The sequence below is a fragment of the Epinephelus lanceolatus genome, chromosome 21 (assembly GCF_041903045.1).
Source record: "Epinephelus lanceolatus isolate andai-2023 chromosome 21, ASM4190304v1, whole genome shotgun sequence".
NCBI classification, from domain to species: Eukaryota; Metazoa; Chordata; class Actinopteri; order Perciformes; family Serranidae; genus Epinephelus; species Epinephelus lanceolatus.
Genome location: NC_135754.1, coordinates 23,167,205 through 23,190,317, shown reverse-complemented (window position 1 = coordinate 23,190,317; position 23,113 = coordinate 23,167,205). Strand labels below are relative to the sequence as shown.

Genomic DNA, 23,113 nt, shown 5'->3' with positions numbered 1-23,113 from the left:
GGGAGCCTTTGTTAATTTTCTATTGACTACTACAGCTGTCACTATAAAAAGATCAGGGGGATATGGCTTTTCATAAATCTGAGGAATATTTTCTCTTTAGTATAGTGATTGAACTTTCATCAGGCCACAGAGTTAGATAGAAGTGTAACCACCGAGGTCCTAGACCAAGACCGAGAGTTTCTACAGTTTGCCGTGATATCGTCATTCCACATACACAAAGAAAAATTATCAAGGAAACAGAAGCTTATTCTTTGAAGTTCAATATTAAAGACCAAAAAAGGGTATCTGAGGATGAGCATGTAGGAGTCTTTATGAGATCACATGGTACAGAGTAAGCGCGTTGAGTCCATGAAAGATGCCCATATTAGATCCACATCACAGGGCCAGTGCCAACTCAAAGAGTTAGAGTCAAAGTGGCCTGGTATTAGCCCCAAGCATCAAGCTCTCTCAGAACAAAAAACAAAACCCAGTCCACATCCCTGCTCATGCATTTTTCATCAGCCCAAGATACTGAACCCTTTCAGAAATAAATATCAATTATTGAAATTGTTAATTAGATGCTGCGTAATTGGCAAAGATACACATGAATAAATAACTTTGACCATTAATTATTGATTCAAAAAAATGTGAAGCCCAGCGGGGAGTGCATTTGAGAGTCTCTTAAGATCAAGCACAACAAGAAATATGAGTTTTGGCCTTGAGTAATGTCCAATTAAAGGATTGTCGGCTTTGCTGTACAAGTCCGGTGATTTGTCCTCATCATCCTTTTCATATCTGTGGACAACAATACCCAGCAGACAACACATCAACAGGGTGCAACATGGGATCTGATCAGCTGGAGTCTGGGGGCAATGCCAGATAAGAGATGAGAGGAAACTTACAGGCTGCCAGGCCTCAGCCTTAAATGGAAGCTAATCTCAGGTCATGAAGGGGCAGCAGCTTCAAATATTAACCAAATTCAGGGAGCACTGTAGACTTCCACGAAGAAAACAAGTCTGTGGTCATTTATGTTTCAAGTTTACGGTTAAAACCCTGCAAACTTCACACAAAAACAACAGTAAACGTAATCAAATATTCAGTATAGTTGTGATGCAAAATCTACTGCATTTTCTACTTATAGCATCATTGAAATCCTTAGTTCAGTTAGTTTTAAGGAGCCATAAAGTTGGAACATGAGCAGAGGACAAAACTGGGGTGATCAAAAACAGCATGAAGATATAAATTAGGTTCATGACTTGGATTCAAATGTGTATAGCTGCTAATAGTAGCAGATAATATTTTTAAGCACTGACCCCTCGGTGCACCGAGCCTTAATTTTGGTCGACAAAGTACATTTTTTGTGGCCCAAATGTAAACTTACATAAAAACAATAGCTCACAGAAAACGTAATGTTAAGGTTTCATGTTTCTCTTAACAGAAACTCTCCTGCTGTGTTTAGCTACGTCAGCTGTTAGCTCTATTAGCTCGGTCAGCAGTTAGTTCTATTAGCTCAGGTAGCTGTTAGCTCTATTAGCTCGGTCAGCAGTTAGTTCTATTAGCTCAGGTAGCTGTTAGCTCTATTAGCTCGGTTAGCTGTTAGCTTTATTAGTTCAGTTAACTGTAGCTCTATTAGCCCAGTTATAGGTTAACTCTATTAACTCAGTCAGTTGTTAGCGCTTTTAGGTCAGTTATAGGCTAGTTCTATGAGCTCCGTCAGCTGTTAGCTGAAAGCAAATGTAAACTTATATATTAAAAAAAAAAAGCTTACAGAAAAAGTAATGTTTAATGTTTCATGTTCCTCAACAGAAACTTTAGAAATTAGCTGTTAGCTCTGTTAGCTGAATTAACTGTTAGCTCTAGGGGCAGCACGGTGGTGTGGTGGTTAGCACTCTCGCTTGATGATTTTCAATCATCACCGTGATGGCGGGACGCCGATAATCTTGAGCCCTGGCTAGCCGACGACGAGTACTGTTTGCGGTTTTCGTTGAAGGTTGAATTAAAAGGTGATTTTAGAGGGCATTTTATTTACTGTATTTAACCTTTATATAGACAGGTGACCTCAATGAGACACGTGGTTTCATTCTCAAGAGAGACCCAATAAATCTGTGACCAATCTGGATTTAACAGAGAATTTTGAGAACCTGATACACAGGGTTGCAGTTTATTGCCAATATGTGATCATTTCAATGCAAAACCCACTACTCAGCAGAGGCAATTCAGTCAGTAACCTGACAATGGAAGCCTTCCACATCACAACAAAACACTCCTAAGTGTCCTGTTATTTCTTAAGTAGAAAACTGGTGATAATGCAACAACTGGGTATACACACTTACACCTGAACAGCTGCTGATATTGTAGCAAACAACTTTGATGCATGTGATATTGCAAAATACAATCCTATGAAACACCACGGATCAAAGAGGCAATACTCAATGTCCCTGGATTGTTCCATCTCTACCTCAAGTCATTTAGATGATATTTTCAATCGCTTCACACATAAAAAGGACAAAAGAGTGAGATCCGAGTTTTGTCTCCCTCTTCATCTCTGAACCCTTTGGACTCTGTGATGGGAAGCTGATTGAAGGGTAAGTAGTGCGTTTTAGAGAATGAATTCTTTAGATGCTGGAAGAGAGAAAGAAAAACGAAAGAAACAGAGAAACCCAGAACATAAGCCTGTGATTCCATTATTAGTCTCAGTTCTCCTTCTCCCTCTTTTCATTTCTGATGGCTGGATAATTAAACCTCTATAGTATTGTCTTCCATCTTCCTTGCCCCACTTCCAGCAATGCGAATTCCCCTATGGGCAACTTTAAAAAGGCCCTTTTTAGACATCTGTTTTTCAGATCAGCACGACTTTTTTTCCCCCATTAATTTGTGTTCTTTGTGAAAGTAGAAAGACTAGTGCCAGGACAGAGATGAACATACGTGTAACAAAAAAAAAAACAATCCACAACATTTCAAGCGCAAAAATCAAAGACAGTAAGAAAAATATCCAAATAATCTTTTTCAACATTTTTTTTATTCTACAATACTGCTATTATACAACCCAAACCAATCCTTAAGTGTGGATTGCAAGACATCAGATAGGAGCTCAGAGGCTGGAATGTTACAGAGCTTAATTTAAAAGCAGTCGCGTTCTCCCCTCCAGCTTGAAGGAGGCAGCTTGTCAATTACTGTTCCCGCTCTGACAGAGGCTCTGGGCGCCACGATGAACAAGCAGGAAAGCAGCAAAGCATGGAAAAATGAGCACAACTTGTAACAATGATCAAATAAATAAAAAATGGTAAATAAAATGGATGCATAAAAGCGTTGTAACTATAATGCAATTAAATAAAAAATGGTATATTTCTTATACTTTTGTATAAATGTTCATGATGGCACAAATTCTCATAATGTAATTAAATTTTAATAGAGGAAATCTGAATGTGTAACACACCAGGGTTTGGTTTAACTGAGAGAAAGCTCCTTTTTCTACTATTAAATGCCAACTTGTGGTGTCTGAAATTAACAGGACTATCACCTTATTCGATTGAAATACCTGTACATTTACATATGGAAAATTCAGCCTGAAATTACAGCAAGAAAAACTGATGTTACATGAACAAAGAGAGCACTTAAAGTACAGTCAGAATGAACCATGAGGCAATGAGCCAAAGCAATCAACTAAAATAAAACTGGGCCTTACTGTTATATATGTACAATTATAGCAGGAACTTATTTTTGGATTTATTTTCAAATAAATTACATATATTTTAGAAAAAATATAATATGCCCATCATAACACTGTTTATTGGCTACAGAATAACCATTATTCGCACAATTAAATTTGCAAAGTAAGTGCAGACTGGTATAGAGGATTAAGAATACTTTGATATTCTGTTTTCTCACACACATTTTAAAGAAATGAAATGTTTCTGTGAATTAGCACCACTTTCAGAATCATGTCCTGAGATTGCACTTTTGAAAAATTATTTCAAGCACTTCAGTTTCCTTTGACACATGTATGATACATAGTGTGTATTCACTTTGTCTTAACGAAAGCAACCTTAGTTAACGTCCTTCTTGTTCATAGTTTCTCCAATCAATGCATTATTGCCAAAGTACTGTGATTGTCACATACAGTCCTGCAGGAGCCTATGAGGGTAAGGCTATTAAACGAAGGCTGGCACATGCACGGTAAAATCAGGGGCTGTATCACAAAGCATCTTAGACCTTAAAAGAGCTCCTAAGGTGAAAAATTGTCAGGAGCAGGGAGGAGGACTTTTAAGAGGCTTATGAGTTTCTTAATCAGAGGAGAAAATGGTGGAAACACAAAGACGTCAAAGAAATATTATTCAAACACTGGATGACAGCGAGTAAATTAAATGCTGCAGATCACATTGTGCAGGGATGATATGTAGGGTTGGTCTCACTGGGGATACACACACATTTCCCAACCAACGCTATAACCCCAGAAATAAAATAATAGTAAAATGACAACACTGAGATATTAGATTGAACACACTAACAATGACAACACAAAGTCAGCAGTTCATTTAATTTCCACTGGGTGTCCACACCCTGCAGGCCCACAAAAGGGTGTCTGTGACAACCAATCACACCTGTTAAAAAAGTGTCATACCTAGCAACGGGTCAACCACACCTCTTCACTAAGGTAAAAGTCTCTGTCCCTTCCTTGCTCAGAGTTGCTCTGAGAACCTTCCTAAATCACTCCTAAGCTAGGACTCCTTACTCAAAATGTTTAGGTTGTGTTAAGAGCTCTCTGAGAGGATTGTCAGAATGTTTGAACACCACCTCTGGTCTGCACTTGCTAAAAGGCGGAATAGTTGGTGCTCTATTTTAGGAATGACTCATTTTTTCACTAAGGCGTCTGTAGTCAGCCGTAGGTAGGAATGTATTTTCAAAAAAAGATGTAGAATTAAAATTCTGTAAATCAAATGCTATCCATTCAAGTGCACCGGAAAAGTCTGTCAAGCCAAGCGCACCCAAGGAGGCTAGACTACCTGATCGGAGACCATTGCTTCATTTCTAACGATGCCTGCTGTATCTCTCCAGCATCGCAGCTCCAGTTACACAACATAAGTATCGTACCACATAGCTCCCGTGGGGTCAAAAGCCATGTCCCAGCCTTCATTTAACAGCCTTGTATGAGGTTGACTTTACCCATCTTATATAAAAGAATTATAAGCTGAGGTAGAATTTCTAACACTGTAAAGTCTTAGTACCAGTCTGAAGTCTGAACAGGGACAACTTTCTGAATGTGCTGATAAAAAGGATAAAAAGGTGTGTTGAGCTTCTCTCTCCATGCTGTGTGCTTCAGAGCTTTAAAACAATGACATCAGCCATTATCTGCAACAAGGCCCCGGGGGGGAGCTGCTGGCTGGCAGTGTAAACCATACTGACCAAAGTTAAGGCCATGTGAGTGCTGTCAAAGTCTCTGGTCTAGTTGCTGTCCCTTTGCCCGGCGAGAGGCTGCCCGACAGGCAGGTTTTCATGGAGGTACTTCATGGTACCCTGCTCAGAGAAGTCGGCTGCTGTGTGCCCGTCGCCTCTCAGGACCCACTTGGTGGTGAGCAGCCCCTCCAGGCCAACAGGGCCTCGGGCATGGATACGAGCTGTGCTTATACCTACCTCTGCTCCTGGAGACAGAAGAAGAAAGGCAGCAAGGGAGAATAGTAAACACCATATGACGTGTTGAGAGAGTGCAGTTATTTGAGAGACAAATGATAATAAGTAAGAATATGTAGGCTGTTGAAAAGACAACCTGTCCAATACAGATACTTGGTCAGCGGCCATCACGGATGATGCATAGAGCATCACCGTATGTGACACACCGAGGCAAGCAACATCTGTAGTATAGAGAGCAAGGTGGATGGGAGGTGAGGTGGATGGGTCAAACTAGGGTTGCTCCCTAACAGTCGACCAAACGTTAGTCAACCAGAAAGGTCACTGATCGTCAAGATTTCACTAGTTGCTTATTCGAGGGAAAAAACACAACAACCATGAAACAAGCAGTTAAAGGCGCAGCATGTGTACAGCCTCTAATTTCCAGGGCTGGTACCTGCAGTTATTCCACAGGCTAGTTAATAACATGTCGGGCAGGAAATCCAACGTGTGGGATCATTTTGAGAAGGTGAAGGACGAACCCAAGGTGATATGTAAACTCATCTTCATTGGTCGACTACAAACATGACGTATCATCTGAAACACGGAAGTAGCTACATGCCCATTAGTCACTTAGCACAATCATTACTGCTTTGCCGACAGCGTCATTAACAGGCGGCTCGCTCAGTGTGTGACGTGCACGTGTAGATAAAATATAGACCTATATTAATGAAGGTTCATTAGTACGGTTTTGTATTTCTCTGTAATGTAGCACAGTGTTAACAATGTTACTGATACTATTCTTTCTCACACCTTCAACTCAAACCATTGAGTTGCCCCGCCCAAAATATTAATATCGTAAACATGCGGATGACTAGTTGACTAATGACGACCATTGGTTGACTAGGAAAATTCTTAGTCGGGGGCATCCCTACTAGATGATGCTCTAGTAGTAGCTTGATGTGTCGGGCCATTGACCAAGCATCATTATTTGACAAAGTGGTAGTGAGATTGCATTGCAACAATAGACATTTGACAAAATGCCATCACATACCCAGCCCAAAGCGGTAGCCATCAGCAAAACGGGAGCTTGCATTCCAGAAAACACAAGCGCTGTCCAGCTGATGCAGGAACTGCTCCGCTGTCTCCTCTGTAAGAAAGAAAGTTCACAACCTTGTATCTCTGATCCAACACCCTTCTATATAAGTGACAATAACTACTGAGCTGGACATGATCATGTAGACAAGACTACAGGTCCAAATGTCATCAGGAGAAATCCTTGAGTTGCTATATGACTTTGAAATTAGATCCCACTCAATGAGAGGTAGATACTCGGCAAATATTGTATTAGTGAATCAAATTTGGTTGAGATTTTTGCACAAGGAGCCAAGGCAGGTTTTTCTCTTGATGACTGCAAAGATTATCTACCAGTCAGCTAATGTGTCTGTCAGTAAATGTAACTGTTGTACTTATAAACACCTGTGACCGATCCATCTACCTATCTTATCCAGTGTCTTATCTATTGCACCTACCTATCTACCTGTCTTCCTAAGTCTATACTTCATCATGTCAGATATATTTTACATGGTGTATCTTTCTATCTACTGTAGCTATCCTTTCTATCTTGACTGTATCTGACAGACACAGGTGGCAGGGTATATTTTAATTCACTGAGATACCTTCTGTGGTCACCAGATGGCAGCAACACATCCTCCACTGCAGGTGAGAATAATCCTCAGTGTAGAAATGTGACAAGCACATTCTCTTGCATGTTTCAAATGCTGCTCACTTTTATTCTGGTCACTCAAAGACACACAAAATATTTTGCATATCTGTATTTCATCCTCCTTTAATGAGGGATGTGCACATCAGCCTTGTCGCGCACTCTTTTTGACGAATGGTTCCTTTTGTTGCAGTCCATCCATGACACGAACGGCGCGATTCATGTGACGGCTTTAGTTCCCATCAACATTTCATGATATTCCCAAAAATCGACCGCCAAATGAACGTGTCTCAGAAATTGCAATATGTTGGTTTTCAACACTGTCCGCATGCAATACGGCCTCAGCCTTTACATCAGGAAATACTCTGGACACTGCACAGCATGGTTCCAATCAACACGAGTTGGAAAGATTTGGTGTGATGGCTCACTTGAAAGACAGAAATGTGTTTAAACGTGACCTAAAGTTATGACAGGGACAAGTCTTTTAAACTGGGTTTTAGCATCTGCTCTACATTTTAAACGGGCTCTGTCCCCTGCATTGGAGTCGCACAGGGAGGCTATGCACTCATCCTGACAACAAAGTGTCACTGCTCATTAGTCACTGTGGCAGGAAGTGAGATGAATGAGGAAGGTGAATCGAGAGACTGAGAAGTTGATAAAGATTGGACATCTACAGGAAGATGCATGAAAGAAATTATGTATTTTTGCCATTTTAAAATGCAAATTGGCAGAGAGGGAGATCAACAAAATACTGGCACAAACACACTAGGCCACCTACCGTTTTCTGTGATGATAACGTCTGTGTGGGAGCTGCCATACTTGTGAATATGGTCCACAGCTTCCTGCATGCTGTCCACCACCTCCATGCAGCATTCCAGGTCACCGTACTCTACCCGCAGGGACTTGGCCTCTGATGGGCTGAATGTCAGGTAGGAGGCGAACCGAGGGCCTGCGTGAATCTTCACCTAAGGACACGATACAGATTAAAAGAAAGAAATTAAATGAGATAACAAGGATATTTATAAATAAATACATTTTAAAAGGTCAATCAGCTTATTTTGGATGATATTTTACCCGTTCGGTGCGCAGCATGTCAATGATCTGGTCAAACAGTGGAGTCCTGAGGATGTCCCTGTGAATCAGTAGACTTTCCATGGCATTACACGCAGCAGGGTAGTCGCACTTGGAGTCTCTGACTGGAACAGAAAGTATCAGTCAATTACTAACATATTCTTAGTTGTAATCTAAAATCAAAATGAGCCGTGTTAATTTACTCATACAGTAGAAATGCACACAAACTTCTACAGGTCAAATCAGCAAGGAGATTCATTAACGCTGACCAATTTTGATGACTTTGTCAACGCTGGCTTCTGCATCGACGTAGACGTGGCAGATACCCTCACTGTGACCCAGCACCGGGATGCCCTTGGCCGCCCGCTGAATGTTCCTCACCAGCTGAGACGAACCTCGGGGGATAATCAAGTCGATCATCTTGTCCAGACGGCACAGATCCTCCACCTCCTCACGAGTGCTCACCTTGTGACAGATACAGGTTTGTCAGCCACAGCAGCTACATGCTATGACATCTGAGTTCCCCCTTTCCATGAAATGTGCTTGTATTGGCTTATGATAAATGTATATGAAACATTTTACCAGCTGCACAGCCTCGCTGACACCATGCATGGAGAGGGCTTCCTGGGTGAGCTGGTGGAGGACACGGTTGGTGTTGGCTGCCTCTTTGCCTCCCTTCAGAAGGAGGGCGTTGCCACTGGCTATGGCCAGTGCTGCCACCTGGAGAAACACACACAGGGTTTGTGATATTACTGCGGTCATTTCAAGAAAGTTATCTTAATACTTAGGCTGTTTGCATTTGCTAAAACTCTAAATAAGGCAAGGCACGTTTATTTACATGGCACTTTTCAGCAGAAAGACAAAAGAAAGACGATATAAAAAGGACATTTAAAATAAGCCCTGGTTTAAAAGAACTGAGTTACGCAGACCTGCAGCTTTCTGGGAGTTTGTTACAGATACGTGGTGCTTAAAAACTAAACGCTGCCTTCCTGTGTTTAGTCTCAACTCTGAGGACACAAAGCAGACCTGTCCCAGGAGACCTGAGAGGTCTGGATGGTTCACAATGAAGCAGAAGATCAGAAATTTGGGCCCTAAAGCATTCAGAGCTTTATAAACCAATAGTGTCCTTGAAAGACAGGAAGCCAGTGAATACAAAAAAAATCTTTAAACTTCCAGATCTGTTTGTGTTAGTGCAGCTCTGCCTGGATACCTGCGGCAGGCAGTCAGGCCGGGCCTCAAAGATGACCAGCAGAACTCCGATGGGCACAGTGATCTGCTCCAGCTCCAGGTTGTGAGCCACCCTGGTCCTGCGCAGCACACGACCCACACTGTCCTGGGCGGCCACGGCTATCTGGCGCAAACCTATGGCCAAGCTGTTGAGTTTGGCAGGTGACAAGCTCAGACGCTTCAACATGGCTGGCGGTAAATGGCCTGTAGAAAGGACGGAGAGCAAGGTTACACTTTGCTATCAGTGGATATATGATCGAACTCTCATCAACAGAGGCAAAGCATAGAGAGTGGTAAAGTCGCCCTCTGGTGGACAGATATGAGTTAAGCTGCATATTTGGAAATATTTACAAAATTATACAAGTCTGTGTGGCAATATAATGATTGTAATTACACTTATTATTTCCTGCCAGAGAGGAATCTGTTGATATCAAATCTGCTTATGGATCATAAGCTTATATCCCTATGATTAGTTCAATAGCAACAAAAAATATATATACACTAAGTAAATATTATGGGCTTCAAAAACTTGAACAGAGCTACAAACTTTACCGAGTACCACACTGCTACATCCTCTCTAAACCTGACCAACTGACTGACTGAGGTGCTCTGTTACCTGCATTTACAGCCAGGTCCATGTCCATCTTGTTGGCAGCCAGAATCTCCTCCTTCTTTTCAGTCAGCAGCTCTGCTAGATGGCAGATGATCTCACTCCTCTGATGACACAGTAAACCAAACACAGGCAGGATGAGCATGGAGTACGTGTGTCCACAAGGGGTCAGAGTTTGTCCATATCTGATAAAAAGGTAAGCTTTGGCCTATTTATTCAAAGAACATGTGTTTATAACCTGAACTAATATATTTTTTACGATTAAACTAAAATCCTTAAACACAAATAATGATCCTTATTCAAAACAATTTGGCACCTGGTCTGGGTGCAGGGAGGCCAGGGTTCTTCCAGAGGTGCGAGCCATTTCTGTCTGATGCTCCACAGTTGGGCCTAGTAAAGGGTCAGTGACAGAACAGGCTTCACTCAAAGAACATTTAGTTGCCAGTTTCAGGTTCATCTAGTTTAAGCTAAAACAACAGTCCTGAAATAAAATCATATCTTCATGAATGTTATCATATTTAGGTTTTGTTGAAATTGTTTCAGAGGTGTTGATTCAACTTTAAGATGTTTTCTGATTTGGAGGTTGTAGTTTGTGGTGCTGTTGAGCTGTACTGGGTTTTAATGAGGTGTTTCATTCAATTTAATCTGTTCTCATTGACAAAAACACTGTATACAAAATATTACACTTCCCAGTATAATTCATGAGCACCACAAACCACCACCAGGCCAGTCAACAGAAGAAAATGTTGGCACCATATGTTTCTGCAAACCACAAATATGTTACATTTGCACATTTCATACACATCATCGTTTCTAAAGTGATGTAATATATGATCTGATTTTGTCATCGGAAGGCGGAGGGGAGGGTGGATAGCATGTCACCTTGGTGAGATGCTGGCTATGCTGCAGACCAATGTTCAAGACAAACAACAACAAAACCTGATGGTTTTTAGCGTGTCGTTCCTGTGTTTCCAGGCCCCTAAACATGGGTGGGTTTTTTTTTTTAGGGACCCCTCACAGTTTTCCCCAGTGGAAACAGTGCCACGAAAAGCAGTTGTTTTTACAGAGACATCAGTGCATTTCCAACTTTAAACATAGTGTTTTTTGTACAACTTGAGGTGCATGGAGTGCTGCTGGGTGTAGAAAAAGTGTGCTTCTGGTGCTCTTCGGTGTGGGGATCAAAAAAGTGACAGAAAGAAAATTCAAAAAACCGAGGCGAGGGAGTAGGAAAATAAAAAGCCTTTATTAAGTCATGACTTTGTTCTGATTAAAAATGTCGACATGTTTCGGCCGTGTGGGCCTTCATCAAGACAAATAAAGAGACTCTCCTTCAGACAGCTTCTTAACACTAGTAAACAGTCACATGATCAGCGTGGCCAGGTGGAATCTCTTCACCTGATTGGGGTGAGCAAACAGATCAATTAGGAGCAACAGAGAGAACACACATCATACCATCAAAACATCACAAGCAGGAGAGAAATATACAATAATAACAAAAATAACAACAATAATACAAAATACCAAAGATTCTCAAAGATGGAAACATCTCTAAAGTTCTATTTTTTAAGTGTTTCAATTTTAAAGTAATATCTTCAAAGTGTATAAGGCATAAAAACACTGCCAGGCAGAAGAAAAAAAAAAAAAAAGGTAAATAATTCATTGTTTTAATTTATATAAGTAAGATTTTTAAGATAGAAGATCTAACAATTATTTCTCAAGACTATGACTATGTTCTCAAAAACATCTTCGAACCTTTTCTAAATGACCTTAGAATGCAAATGATTTATTTGGGACAAAAAAAAAAAAAAAAAAAAAAAATGGAATGAAGAAAAAGTACTCTGAAATTTCAGAGTACTTTTTCTTTATTCCTTTTTTTTTTCTTCTACCTGGCAGTGTTTTTATGCCTTATACACTTTGAAGATATTACTTTAAAATTGAAACACTTAAAAAATTGTATATTTCTCTCCTGCTTGTGATGTTTTGATGGTATGATATGTGTTCTCTCTGTTGCTCCTAATTGATCTGTTTGCTCACCCCAATCAGGTGAAGAGATTCCACCTGGCCACGCTGATCATGTGACTGTTTACTAGTGTTAAGAGGCTGTCTGAAGGAGAGTCTCTTTATTTGTCTTGATGAAGGCCCACACGGCCGAAACATGTCGACATTTTTAATCAGAACAAAGCCATGACTTAATAAAAGCTTTTTATTTTCCTACTCCGAGAGCCTCGGTTTTTTGAATTTTCTTTCTATAGTGTTTTTTGTGCCTATACGTAACCACACATTAACGACAGCATTGTTCAGATGTTGAGTTTCAACAGACTGCTACGTAATGTCATGAAAATGTAATATATTTATGCAGAAACATACAATTCTCCAATTTTTTTGGCGGTTGGTTTGCAAACTACATCCTCCTAACACTAAATCAAAACCCTTAAACGAAATAATTATCACAAACAATTATAACCTTCCTGAAGACATGATTAATTGCAGGACTGTTGTTTAGACTGGGTTCACTTTAGCTAGACCGTCCTAATATAAAACAACAGAAGCTACAACTTTAGCATGGCTGCAGTAATACAAATGTGAGAGGAGGTTTTGACAGAGAGCATTCGGCCCAGGTTAACTCACCAGCAGGTTTGATCTCAGAGAAGAAGGTCCCCACCTTTTTGCCCTCCACGATATCAGTGATGACGTGACCTGTTACTTTGGGGTGGGTGCCGTTTGCAATGACCACTGAGGTGCCACCTTGTAGGGCCCAGAGAGCAGCCTTTACCTGCAGGAAAACAAACACACAATTAAAAACGGGTCTCTTTAAAATCTCTACTTGAAGTCTTTACTTTTTAAAATGACGAGTTACAATCTCAGTGTAAATGTCAAAAACAAATATTACCTTAGACATATAGGAAGAAGCAGGAAAGCATGTTATATGTTTTTGTTGTCTCACTTTGATCAGAGGGAAGGGTCAGGAAATGCCCACATAAACACTTTGCTACAGTATAGCTGACTTTAAATGGTTCAGCAGGATAACAATGGTTATCAAAGGTGCTACACAATTCTGACAGTGTAGGAACTGCAGGCAGTGGTGGAACAAGCACTTAAACCTTTTACTGATGTTACAGTACCAATACAGTGGTTCACAAGGGCTGAGCTGTGCCTTAAAAAGTGCCCTTTGTTAGTCTTCTTCTCTGGTGCAGCAGTCAGAGGAAAAGTGTGGTGCAGCAAAGGAGGATTCACACAGAGAACAAAAGTGATGCAGAATTCTACAGGTGCACCCATTCAGTCATAAGGGCTCGATTAAACACACCTGAAGCCAACTGCCAGCAGAGGCCTGTACTATGAAGCCAGTTCAACTTACCCAGGTTATCTTTTCGTTATCTGGCTTGACTAACCCATTGACTAACCATCTGGATAACTGGCACTACAAAGCCGGTTATCAACTACTAAGTCAACTCTGGGTTTTCCTATCCAGCCATGAGCGTGTTCATGTGAAAGAGGCGGGGCTGTTAATCACAAGCGACATCAAACACTATCACTGCGGACTAAAATAAACTTTGCATAAGTTAAAGTCCTGCTAAAATCAGACTGACAAACCGGTGATGGTTGGTTAACCAACCAATCGTGTTGATCAACTAACAACAGAAGGAAGTGGTGACAGATGTAGCTAGAAAAGATGTGGGGAGTAAAGGCAATAGCAGTGCCAGTGGTAATCGCAGCTCTCGGGGCTGTGACCCCCAAACTGGGAGAGTGGCTCCAGCTGATTCCAGGTACAACATCTGTGGTCTCTGTCCAAAGGGCCACAGTCCTAGGAACCTAAGAAGATACTGCTCAGAACCCTCAAACTCCCAGGCCTCTGGTAGAGGACCCAAGCTTGAGGACGATATATATATATATATATATATAAATGTTAGCTTCCTATAACCCCTAAGAGGAAAAGTGGTTACAGAAAATAAATGGGTGGAAATGTCAGCTTGTACACTGGACATGGGATTCACTGGACAGAAAGACAATAACATAGAAAGTATCATTACAACAGCGTTAACTTTACACTTAACAAGTTAGAGTCCTGCTGCATTTAAAATCTACTTCAAAATGTTTTTTAAAAATGCTTAAAATATCAAAAGTAAAAGTACTCACCCTCTAAACATGTGTACAAAATTAAAGTACAAGAAGCTCTGCACTTTGCCCACCTGATGAGTGTCTACTAAGATAAGGCGTTTATCTTGAAAGTAAATAAACAGTGTATTTAACACAGTAAATGAGGACTTGTAACGTACCTTGGCCTCCATGCCTCCAATCCCCACTCTGGACTTTGTGCCGTAGGTGATGGACTGCTGGTCTCCAGGGTAGAAGATGTCAATGAGCTTGGCATCATCTGTTCCTGGGGGGCTGTTGTACAGTCCTAAGGAATCAACAATTGCTCAAACATGGGTCTGATAGAGCATGACACACAACTCTAAAACCTTTGTCACATGTACTGTATACGAACGCCTTGCAAATCAATAAACAAAGTGATAATAAATATCTACATCTACTGATAGTGAATGGACCCTCAGCCATGACACACTCACGTGCACACCTTATGGCAACCCCATCAGCATCAATTTCAAACACAAATGCAGAAGGTCTGTGTTTGTCTCTTTCGTACGACTCTCAGTTGACCCTGAGAGGGGTGTGTGTTTTTTTATCCCGGTGAAGAGCACAGACAGATGGTGTTGTTACCTAACAGCTGACCCAGACTGTTGTTGTGGTAACCGCACATACCTTCCACGTCAGACAGTGCGATGAGGAGGTCAGCCTTCATCTCCACGGCTAGCCGCGCCGCCAGACTGTCATTGTCCTTAATGCTGATCACCTACAGAACCAGAAAATCGCTGATGTAAGCTCCTGAAGACGGAAAGTCAGCCATCTGCCATTTACCCAGCTAAGTGTTTTCTTAAGGGTTAGAGGAAGGCTGGTAAATAGAGAGAAACATCTAAACACTTATGTGCTGCTATTACTGAACTGTCTGTGCTGGACCATCAGGGAAAATTTTAGGAACTGTGACAGAGAAACAGGGAGGTAATCAGTGACCAAAAGGTCAGTCTCTGTAAACCAGTCCAATTTTTTTCTGGATGACAAACAGCCACATTAAGTCCACGCTAGGGTGCTTTCACACCTGTTGTTCGGTTCATTTGATCTGGAACAAGGGGAAAAAAAAGATAAATTGCTGGTTTTTAGTTTTGGTCCAAAACCAATAGGAACAAACATGAAGTCATACCAGCTGACAGGTAACTGTCTGGACAGATTTGGTGACTGTCTTTCTGCACCAGGACCCACGTGAGGAAATCAAATGCTGATGATGATTGATCATCAGAAGTTTATGCAGCACTTTAATGCTACTGATGTATTTATTTTTGTTCTGTAGTGTCAAAGAGCATTATTAGTATTATTAGACTGCAAATCAGCTGCACGAAGCAGAGGCGTCTTGTACGGTAATGATTCAGGGGTCATTACTGCAGGATTGCTGTCACAAAACTTTTTAATGAACTGACAAAGTAAACTGAGTCGGATACGAGCACAGCAGTTTTAAAAGCTTTTGTCCTTTTAATTAGGGGGGAAAAACCCAGGCTGACGTGCATACATGTTACCAAATGATTAGCATAAATAGGTTATATGATAGACCTGATAGAGATCATCTGCAGGCTCACGTCCTGAACAGGTTCATGATCAGCAGATGGACTTATTAGTTGTTTAGCTTTTGAGATCATGCTGAAATCATGTATCTGTGATCAGAAAATCCTGTGTTTGGTTCATTTGCTTTCACATCATAAACAAACTGCAGCCTGGTCCTCACCAGGGTTTGACTGACAGCCCAAATGAACTGTTCTGACCATGCAGACAGACCTGATTTCATTTTAACCGAACCAAACAGTTTAAGTGTGAAAGCGCCCTAAGTTTACTTGAAAATCCTTTCTAATTTTTCATAACACTACTACAATACTTTGCCAATTTGCCAACAGGCTGTGTCATGCCAAGTACAGCAATCAGCCTTAGCTGTGAAATGAGAGAGAGAACGAGGTAGAATCATCGCCAAGACAAAGATGTGTTAGTTATTTCTACAGGTGAGCAGGTAAAAGAAGGAGTCTACCTACAGGAGTTAGTCCCGGCCCCTCCTGAGAGCACCTTCTCCCCAGTGACTGCATGCACTGCCATCCATCCCCTCCCTGCATGCACATGCCTTAATGGTTGAGTGCAGGGCTGATGAGGTGAGGCAGGGTGGCAGAGGTGTTTCAAAAAAAAAAAAAAAAAATGTAGCTAATGAACAGTGTCCGTCTACACTATACAAACACTGTCTCTTTCAACCACTCCAACACCCCTGCTGCCTCCGCCATCGTCACCTCTACCAGCGCTGCCCCCATGCTGTCTGTACCCACATTTACCCCCTGCAGGTCGCTATTGGGCTCCGGCGGGGGCACCACGGCATCATTGGTGTTGATGATGGGCACGATGTTCATGCGGAGCAGCTCCTGCAGCGTGCTGTTCAGGTTCTGCCTCTTTTGGTCATCATGGAAATCCAGATTTGTCACCAGGACCTGACAGCGGAGTTAACAGAGAGCAGTGAGTGACAGAGTAAGATTTAAATATGTTACTCTGCATAGTACATGCTTCTTAAGCACTTTAAAGTGATTGCTTTCCTATGAAGTATAGAAGTACCTGTGCAGTGCAAGTGCTGTATTGGGTGAACATGGCCTCATACAGGGCCATCAGGCCGCTCTGTCCGGCTGCAGCACAGGCCCGGGCCTCCAGCACCGGCAGAGACTGCAACACACATACAGTACATGAACATAAACTACCTACCACAGAGTTAGATCAACACTAATCAAAAACAATTTCAGGAAACATTAAGCTACACCTCTTTTTACATGACTGAAAGTTTCAACCCAGACAGAGATAATTTACATTTTCACATTACTGTAAGCCTCCACACATTCCTCCAGCTTTCCTCACCATGTCTTTGAGCTGATTGTGTCCTGAGTGCAGCGCCTGTCGGACACTCTGGGACAGCAGGATCTCATGTCTTAATCTCTGCTTGCCAAAAGCCACCGCTCCACTGGTGACGATCATCATCTCCCGGCCCTGATTCTGCAGCATGGCCACCTGCAAAACAATACGCCCAATTAGGACTCAAACACAGGGCTGGTTCACCCAAATTACATAACGACATATTGTCTTACTCACCCCTTGTGGTAACTAACCATGATTTTATTTTATGTTTTAATTGATGACATCTGTCCCTGTGAAATCTGCCTCCACCCCAATATAATGGGGTGAATGGAATTAAACCTGTGGTGCTCAAAGCAAGGAAAGTTACATCTAAAAAATGAAATGCAGTGTGTCTTTCCAGAAACAATTTTCTACCAAAGAAACAAACCCTTTGAAACTGCTCACAGCATGTTTGGTAGATAATCCAGGGCATTGTTGCCAGAGAAAAAATGTTGTTGAATATTTCATTATTCTATGACAACATAAGTCCATTTGCCTGTTGTATTGTTTGATCGGAAAGGTGTTTCAAGAAATGGGAAAATAAAACTAAAATTATGTGCGTGACGAGACACCATATGAACTTTATCAAATCAAGGAGTCTAGCTGAGATGTCGATCCTCTTTTTCAAGGGTGTTTGCTCCTCTGTCTAGTAATTTGGTTTAAGGTCACATTATATCTCATAAAAAAAAAGCTGCAAAGATTAGTTAAGCAATTAGGTGATTGACAGAAAATTAATTGGCAAGTATTTTGATAATCAAATAGTCATGTAAAAGTAATGTTTTTAAACAAAAAGCTAGAAATTTGCTGGTTTCATGCTTCTTAAATGTGAGAATTTGACACTTTTCTTCGTCATACGTGATAATAAACTGAACATATTTGTATTTCTGGAGTGGTGATCAGATAAAACATACCATCTGACATGTCACCTTGAGCTCTGGGAAGTTACAAAAGGCATGTTTCGCTATTTTGGGACATTTTATTGACAAAATACTCTATTGATTCATGAAGAAAATAATCGTCATAGTAATCAAATATGAAAGTAATTGCCAGTTGCATGCCTACTCACGATCAGGTATTAAATAGTAAGTAGGAAAGGAAACAGAAAATTGAATATGTAACAATAAAAGAGTTATTTTAAAAAAAAAGTTCAAATCAGTAAAATTATACTAAAAAATTAATCTAAATATTTAATTGTGAGCTGGTCTACACCCTGACTTATTTTATACTTCATTAAAGTACAGATCGTGCTGGTATTTGGACTCTCACCTGCTCCACAATGGAGGCCAGCCTCCCCAGAGCCAGACCGCACTCATCTCCACGGGTGACCACAGCACTGCCGAGCTTGACTACGATCCTCTTGGCCTGACGCAGTTCACCGCGGTGTGCGAAGGAGCTGCCGTGGGCCCTCCCATGGGGAACTGTAGAGGGAGAAGATGATGTTGTTACATCACTGGAGAAAAGTGTTTCATCACTTATTTCAGTGCTCCTCATCAGCTAGACACAAGAAGTAACTCTGAGCAGATATGAAAAGCAGACTATTCTGTTGTGAATAATTTGTTGTGAATAAGCTTGTACAATCGTGTTTTTATCATCTAAGAAACATTTTAACTTAACTTTCAAATACAAAGAGACTATTTTACATGTCTTCATCTCTTCATACCTGGATCACTGCAACAGCCTCTTTTCTTGCCTGAATCAAAACTCTATTAATGGACTGTACAGAATTCAGCTGCCAGGATTTTAACCAAAACCAAGAGACGTGAACACACCACTCCAGTTTGAGCCTCTTTACACTGGTTCCCAGTATGTTTTTAGGGCTGCCTGCAACTAACGATTATTTTCTTCTTTTGTTTGTTTGTTTGTAATGAAATTTTTTATTGATCATTTCATATTGTCTAGACAGATTGGCAGAATAGTTCATTTGTGTAAACACTGATATATATATATATATATATATATATATATATAAAATAAAAAATAAAATAAATACATAAAAAAGACACACACAAAAAAACCTATTATTTTTGTTATCGACTAATCTGTCGATTATTTCTTCAATTAGTCGACTAATCTGTCGATTATTTCTTCGATTAGTCGACTAATCATTTTATCGTAAAATGTGTTAAAATGTTGAAAAATGTCGGTCTGTCTCTCCCAAACCCCAAAATTATGTCATCTAATGTCTTGTTTTGTACTCACGCCAAAGGGTTTTAGCTCACTGTCATGGGAGAATGTGTAAAGCTGCCAATATTTGAACGTAAGAAGCCGTAATAAGAGTATTTTGGGGTACTTTTATAGTACTTTTCTATGAAAAATGACTCTAACCGAAAAGTCGACTACTAAAATAGTCACCAATTATTTTAATAGTCGATCAGTCAACTAATCGTTGTGGCCCAATATGTTTTAGAATAGATTTTAAGATTTTACTGATCACTCATGGTCTCTCTCCCAGCTATATCTCCAATCAAGGTATTTGGTCTGTTCCAGAGACCAAAGGGGACAGAGCGTTTGCTGTCAGGGCCCAGAGGCTCTGGAACGATCCGCCTAAGGAAATCAGGTCGACCAAGTCAATGATCTCTTTTTAAGTCCCTTCTTACAACATACTTTTATTGGAGAGTCTTTCCTGATTTTACTTGAGTTCTAATTTCCTTTCAAAGGATAACATTTTTATAGACCAAATTGTTTTTTCTTAATCTGTTTCTTTTAAAACCTGCTGATTTTATGACCTGTGTGTTTTATCTTGCTGCCTTGTGAAAAACACTGTTTTTGAAAAGTGCCCTATAAATAAAGACTACTATTATTACTACTAATCAACAGTCCTTGAAGGGCAGAAAATCCACCTTTGCTCTCATGTAATTTATATAGAGACATTTAGTTAGTTGCTGAAAATGACATCAGAAAGCAAAATAACAAGTAAAAAACAGCAGTGGTGTAAGCAGCCTTCAACTGTTTAAAAACTGTGCTTTAACAACAAATCAATGTATTAATGTAAACCTTTCTACACAGAACATTGCAAACATGACATAAATGTGCAAACACGCATGTTTTTCTGTTTTACATTGATTACATGACAGAGACAAACAGAGTAAAGCCGGCCCCTACATTCATCTGTAACCTGGGAAACAGATAATCACAGCCTTCAAACTGCCACATCAGCGGGGCGGACAGAAAAAAGCCTGTGCTGACATTACACATCTCTGCGAAGCAATGAAGCGCATGAGGGAGACAGACAGAGAGAGGGAGACAGACAGAGAGACAGACAGACAGAGAGACGGAGAGGGGGAGAGACAGAGAGACAGAGGGAGAGAGAGAGAGAGAGAGAGAGAGAGAGAGAGAGAGAGAGAGAGACAGACAGAGGGAGAGAGGGGGAGAGGCCGATCACATCTTGTTCTGACTAGAGTAGGTCAGAAAACTCCCTGCAGGCACAACTTCTCAGTCAAAGTTTGCACAGTGTGTTAGATACACGTCTGGAATTCAGCACATCTGCCTGCAGACGCTGTGCTCACTGTGTTGAACACAATCAGGAACGTGTTTGTCTACATTCAGGAGAAAACTAAAGGCTAAAACTAATTACTAGGCTGCAACTACCAATTATTTGTTGATTGATCTCTTCATTATTGTCTCAGTTGATCAGCTAGTTGTTTGATCAGAAAATGGTGAATAGTGTCACAGAGGAGGAAAGAAACCTGAAGACATTCACATTTAAGAAGCTGGAATCAGAGGATTTTGACTTTTTTTCTTAAAGCATTATTCACATCAGGGCACCCAGTGGCTTAGTGGGTAGAGCAGGCGTCTCATATACTAAGGCAGTGTCCTCGCCGCTGCGGCCACAGGTTTGATTCCAGCCTGCTGCCTTCTGCTACGGGTCATCTCCTCTTTCTCTCCCCCTTTCACACTTAGACTGTCCTATCTAATAAAGGCAAAGAAATAATAATTGAAAATCAGTGAATCGATCTTCATATCATTTGGCAGTTAATTCAAAAGTTGGCAACTAATTGATAAATCGAATAACCATTGCAGCTCTGTGATTTTCCTTCTCGTGTCATCTGTTAGTTTTTCAATAAATTGTGAATCAAGTCACACACACTCACACACATCACATTAGTCACAACTGGACTGGACTGCATTATTTAATTTTAATTTAATTTGATTTTTAATTTCTATTTATGCACTTATTTTAACTTATATTATTTTATGTTTTTTTTTTTAATACAACAGTGTTGTTGATGAGGGGAGGTATGGTTGTTGTTTTTTGTCTTTTATGAGCTGCTGGACAGTTGAATTTCCCCTCTGTGATGAACAAAGTTATTTCTATTCTATTCTAGACTATTTCATGACAGAAAACAGTAAAAAATGCCCATCGTATTTTCCACTGACCGTGAGATGAGGTCTTCAAATTGCTTGTTTTGTCAGCGCAACAGCCAAATTCTGACTTTTTTTTTTACAGTAATAACAAACAGAGAAATGTAAATACAGTATTTGGCATTTCTGCTTGATGAATGGCTTCATAAATTATTAAAATAGTAACTAATTTCAAGGCCACAACAAACTATTTTATTAATTGTGGTTACTTTTTAATAAATCAACAAAAGTTGGGTCTATAAAATGTAAGAAAACAATGAAAGGTTTCCATCATGGGTCACTAAAGCCCAACGTGACGTCCTAATATTGCTGGTTTTGTCAAACAACACTCTAAAACCCCATAATATCAGTTGACAGACACTTAAAAAAAGGAATGCAGCAAATGTTCAAGTCGAGAAGTTAGAAGTGGAAAATGTTTGACACTTTTGCTTAAAAATGACTTATATGATTCATCACAAATCAGAATACTTTGTTTTTATCTAAAGATCTGAGGGTGCTGGATGACTGAGAACAGACTGTATAATCTACACAGTGTTTACATGAGATAAAACTGTATCACACACTGTGACACTGCAGCAGGGCTTGCCTTGTGTCAGAGGTCTGGTGAGCAGCCGGCATACGTGTCTCTGGTGATCCAGTGGGATCCTTGAACACAGGGTCAGTCTGTGCAGCAGCATGGTCAATGTAATGCCTTTACAATCACAGAGACATACAGGGAGTCAGAAACACACATGTACAATGTATCAGCATCAAAGAGTTTAACTGTGGTATTACATGGAGAAATCAGAGGTGAGTTATATAATTAAATGACAACATAAAAAGTGATCCCATGTGTCCTGATGTGCAGTTAAACTATAACTACTCTTCTGGTCCTTTAGATGGTGAAATAATAAAAGTGTTTGTTCTTACTTAACCTCCTGCAGTCCCAGCACAGTTTGTCCTGTGGAAGCACCTGTCCCGTGAAACGTCTTCTACTGAGTTTTTTTCATCTTCTCTAACCGGTTATTCCTCCATTTATCACCCAAATACTTGAACAGAGGTGGACTCTGCAGGGCACGACTCCTCCCCTGACTGACTGAGCTGCTGATGAAACTGTCACCGCGGTTTGCAAACAGTGAACACCGACCGTGTGCTAACGTCACCTCACCGTCTGTACGTTAAACACCGCTAAAACTAAAGGACTAAGTATTATATATCACTTTTGGTTGACTTTAAAATATTGTTTTTAACATCATAAATTAACGGTGAAGTGGCAGGATGTGACGTTTAGCTAACCGGCGAAATGCGGAAGACGAACGGAAGTGATGCTCAAGTCTCACATTTCAAAATATAAGTCAATTTATAAAAACCGCTATTAAAAGCTAAATGACTTTTTTGCTTCGTGTTTTGTTATTAATTCCATTAATAGTAAAAAATATTTATTGTAATTCGATGTTATAGTTAGCTAATTGTATATCTTCAAGTCCCAAGTCAAGACAGGCAAGCCCTGAGTCAAGTCCCAAGTCAAGTCTAAA

At 40.5% G+C, this 23,113-nt stretch overlaps 1 protein-coding gene across 2 annotated transcripts; it reads right to left on the bottom strand.

Annotated features, from left to right (window-relative positions):
• Positions 1-2,983: 2,983 nt before the first annotated feature.
• On the bottom strand, positions 2,984-22,827 carry aldh18a1 (aldehyde dehydrogenase 18 family, member A1). Of its 2 annotated transcripts, none has more exons than XM_033611105.2 (18): positions 22,509-22,827; positions 22,186-22,290; positions 18,504-18,655; positions 17,202-17,351; positions 16,908-17,012; positions 16,628-16,786; positions 14,976-15,066; positions 14,489-14,613; positions 12,843-12,987; positions 10,531-10,604; positions 10,221-10,320; positions 9,588-9,808; positions 8,960-9,097; positions 8,647-8,842; positions 8,381-8,502; positions 8,085-8,271; positions 6,638-6,733; positions 2,984-5,618 (listed from the first exon to the last, which is right to left on the bottom strand). In XM_033611105.2, the coding sequence occupies exons 2-18, from the start codon at positions 22,274-22,276 to the stop codon at positions 5,422-5,424; spliced, it is 2,349 nt and encodes a 782-aa protein (XP_033466996.1). In that variant the 5' UTR covers positions 22,277-22,290; positions 22,509-22,827; the 3' UTR covers positions 2,984-5,421. The 2 variants fall into 2 exon arrangements, with proteins under 2 accessions (XP_033466996.1, XP_033466997.1); XM_033611106.2 differs by having other exon boundaries at positions 16,634-16,786.
• Positions 22,828-23,113: the final 286 nt, after the last annotated feature.

What these genes read in the sequence shown, in the direction of transcription:
- aldh18a1 (XM_033611105.2), bottom strand. Translation starts at nt 22,276, where the DNA reads ATGCTGCTGCACAGACTGACCCTGTGTTCAAGGATCCCACTGGATCAC. An exon ending in ACAATCAGCTCAAAGACATG is followed by an intron (nt 17,013 to 17,201) that starts GTGAGGAAAGCT and finishes TGTGTGTTGCAG; the next exon opens with TCTCTGCCGGTGCTGGAGGC. An exon ending in ACAGCACTTGCACTGCACAG is followed by an intron (nt 16,787 to 16,907) that starts GTACTTCTATAC and finishes CTCCGCTGTCAG; the next exon opens with GTCCTGGTGACAAATCTGGA.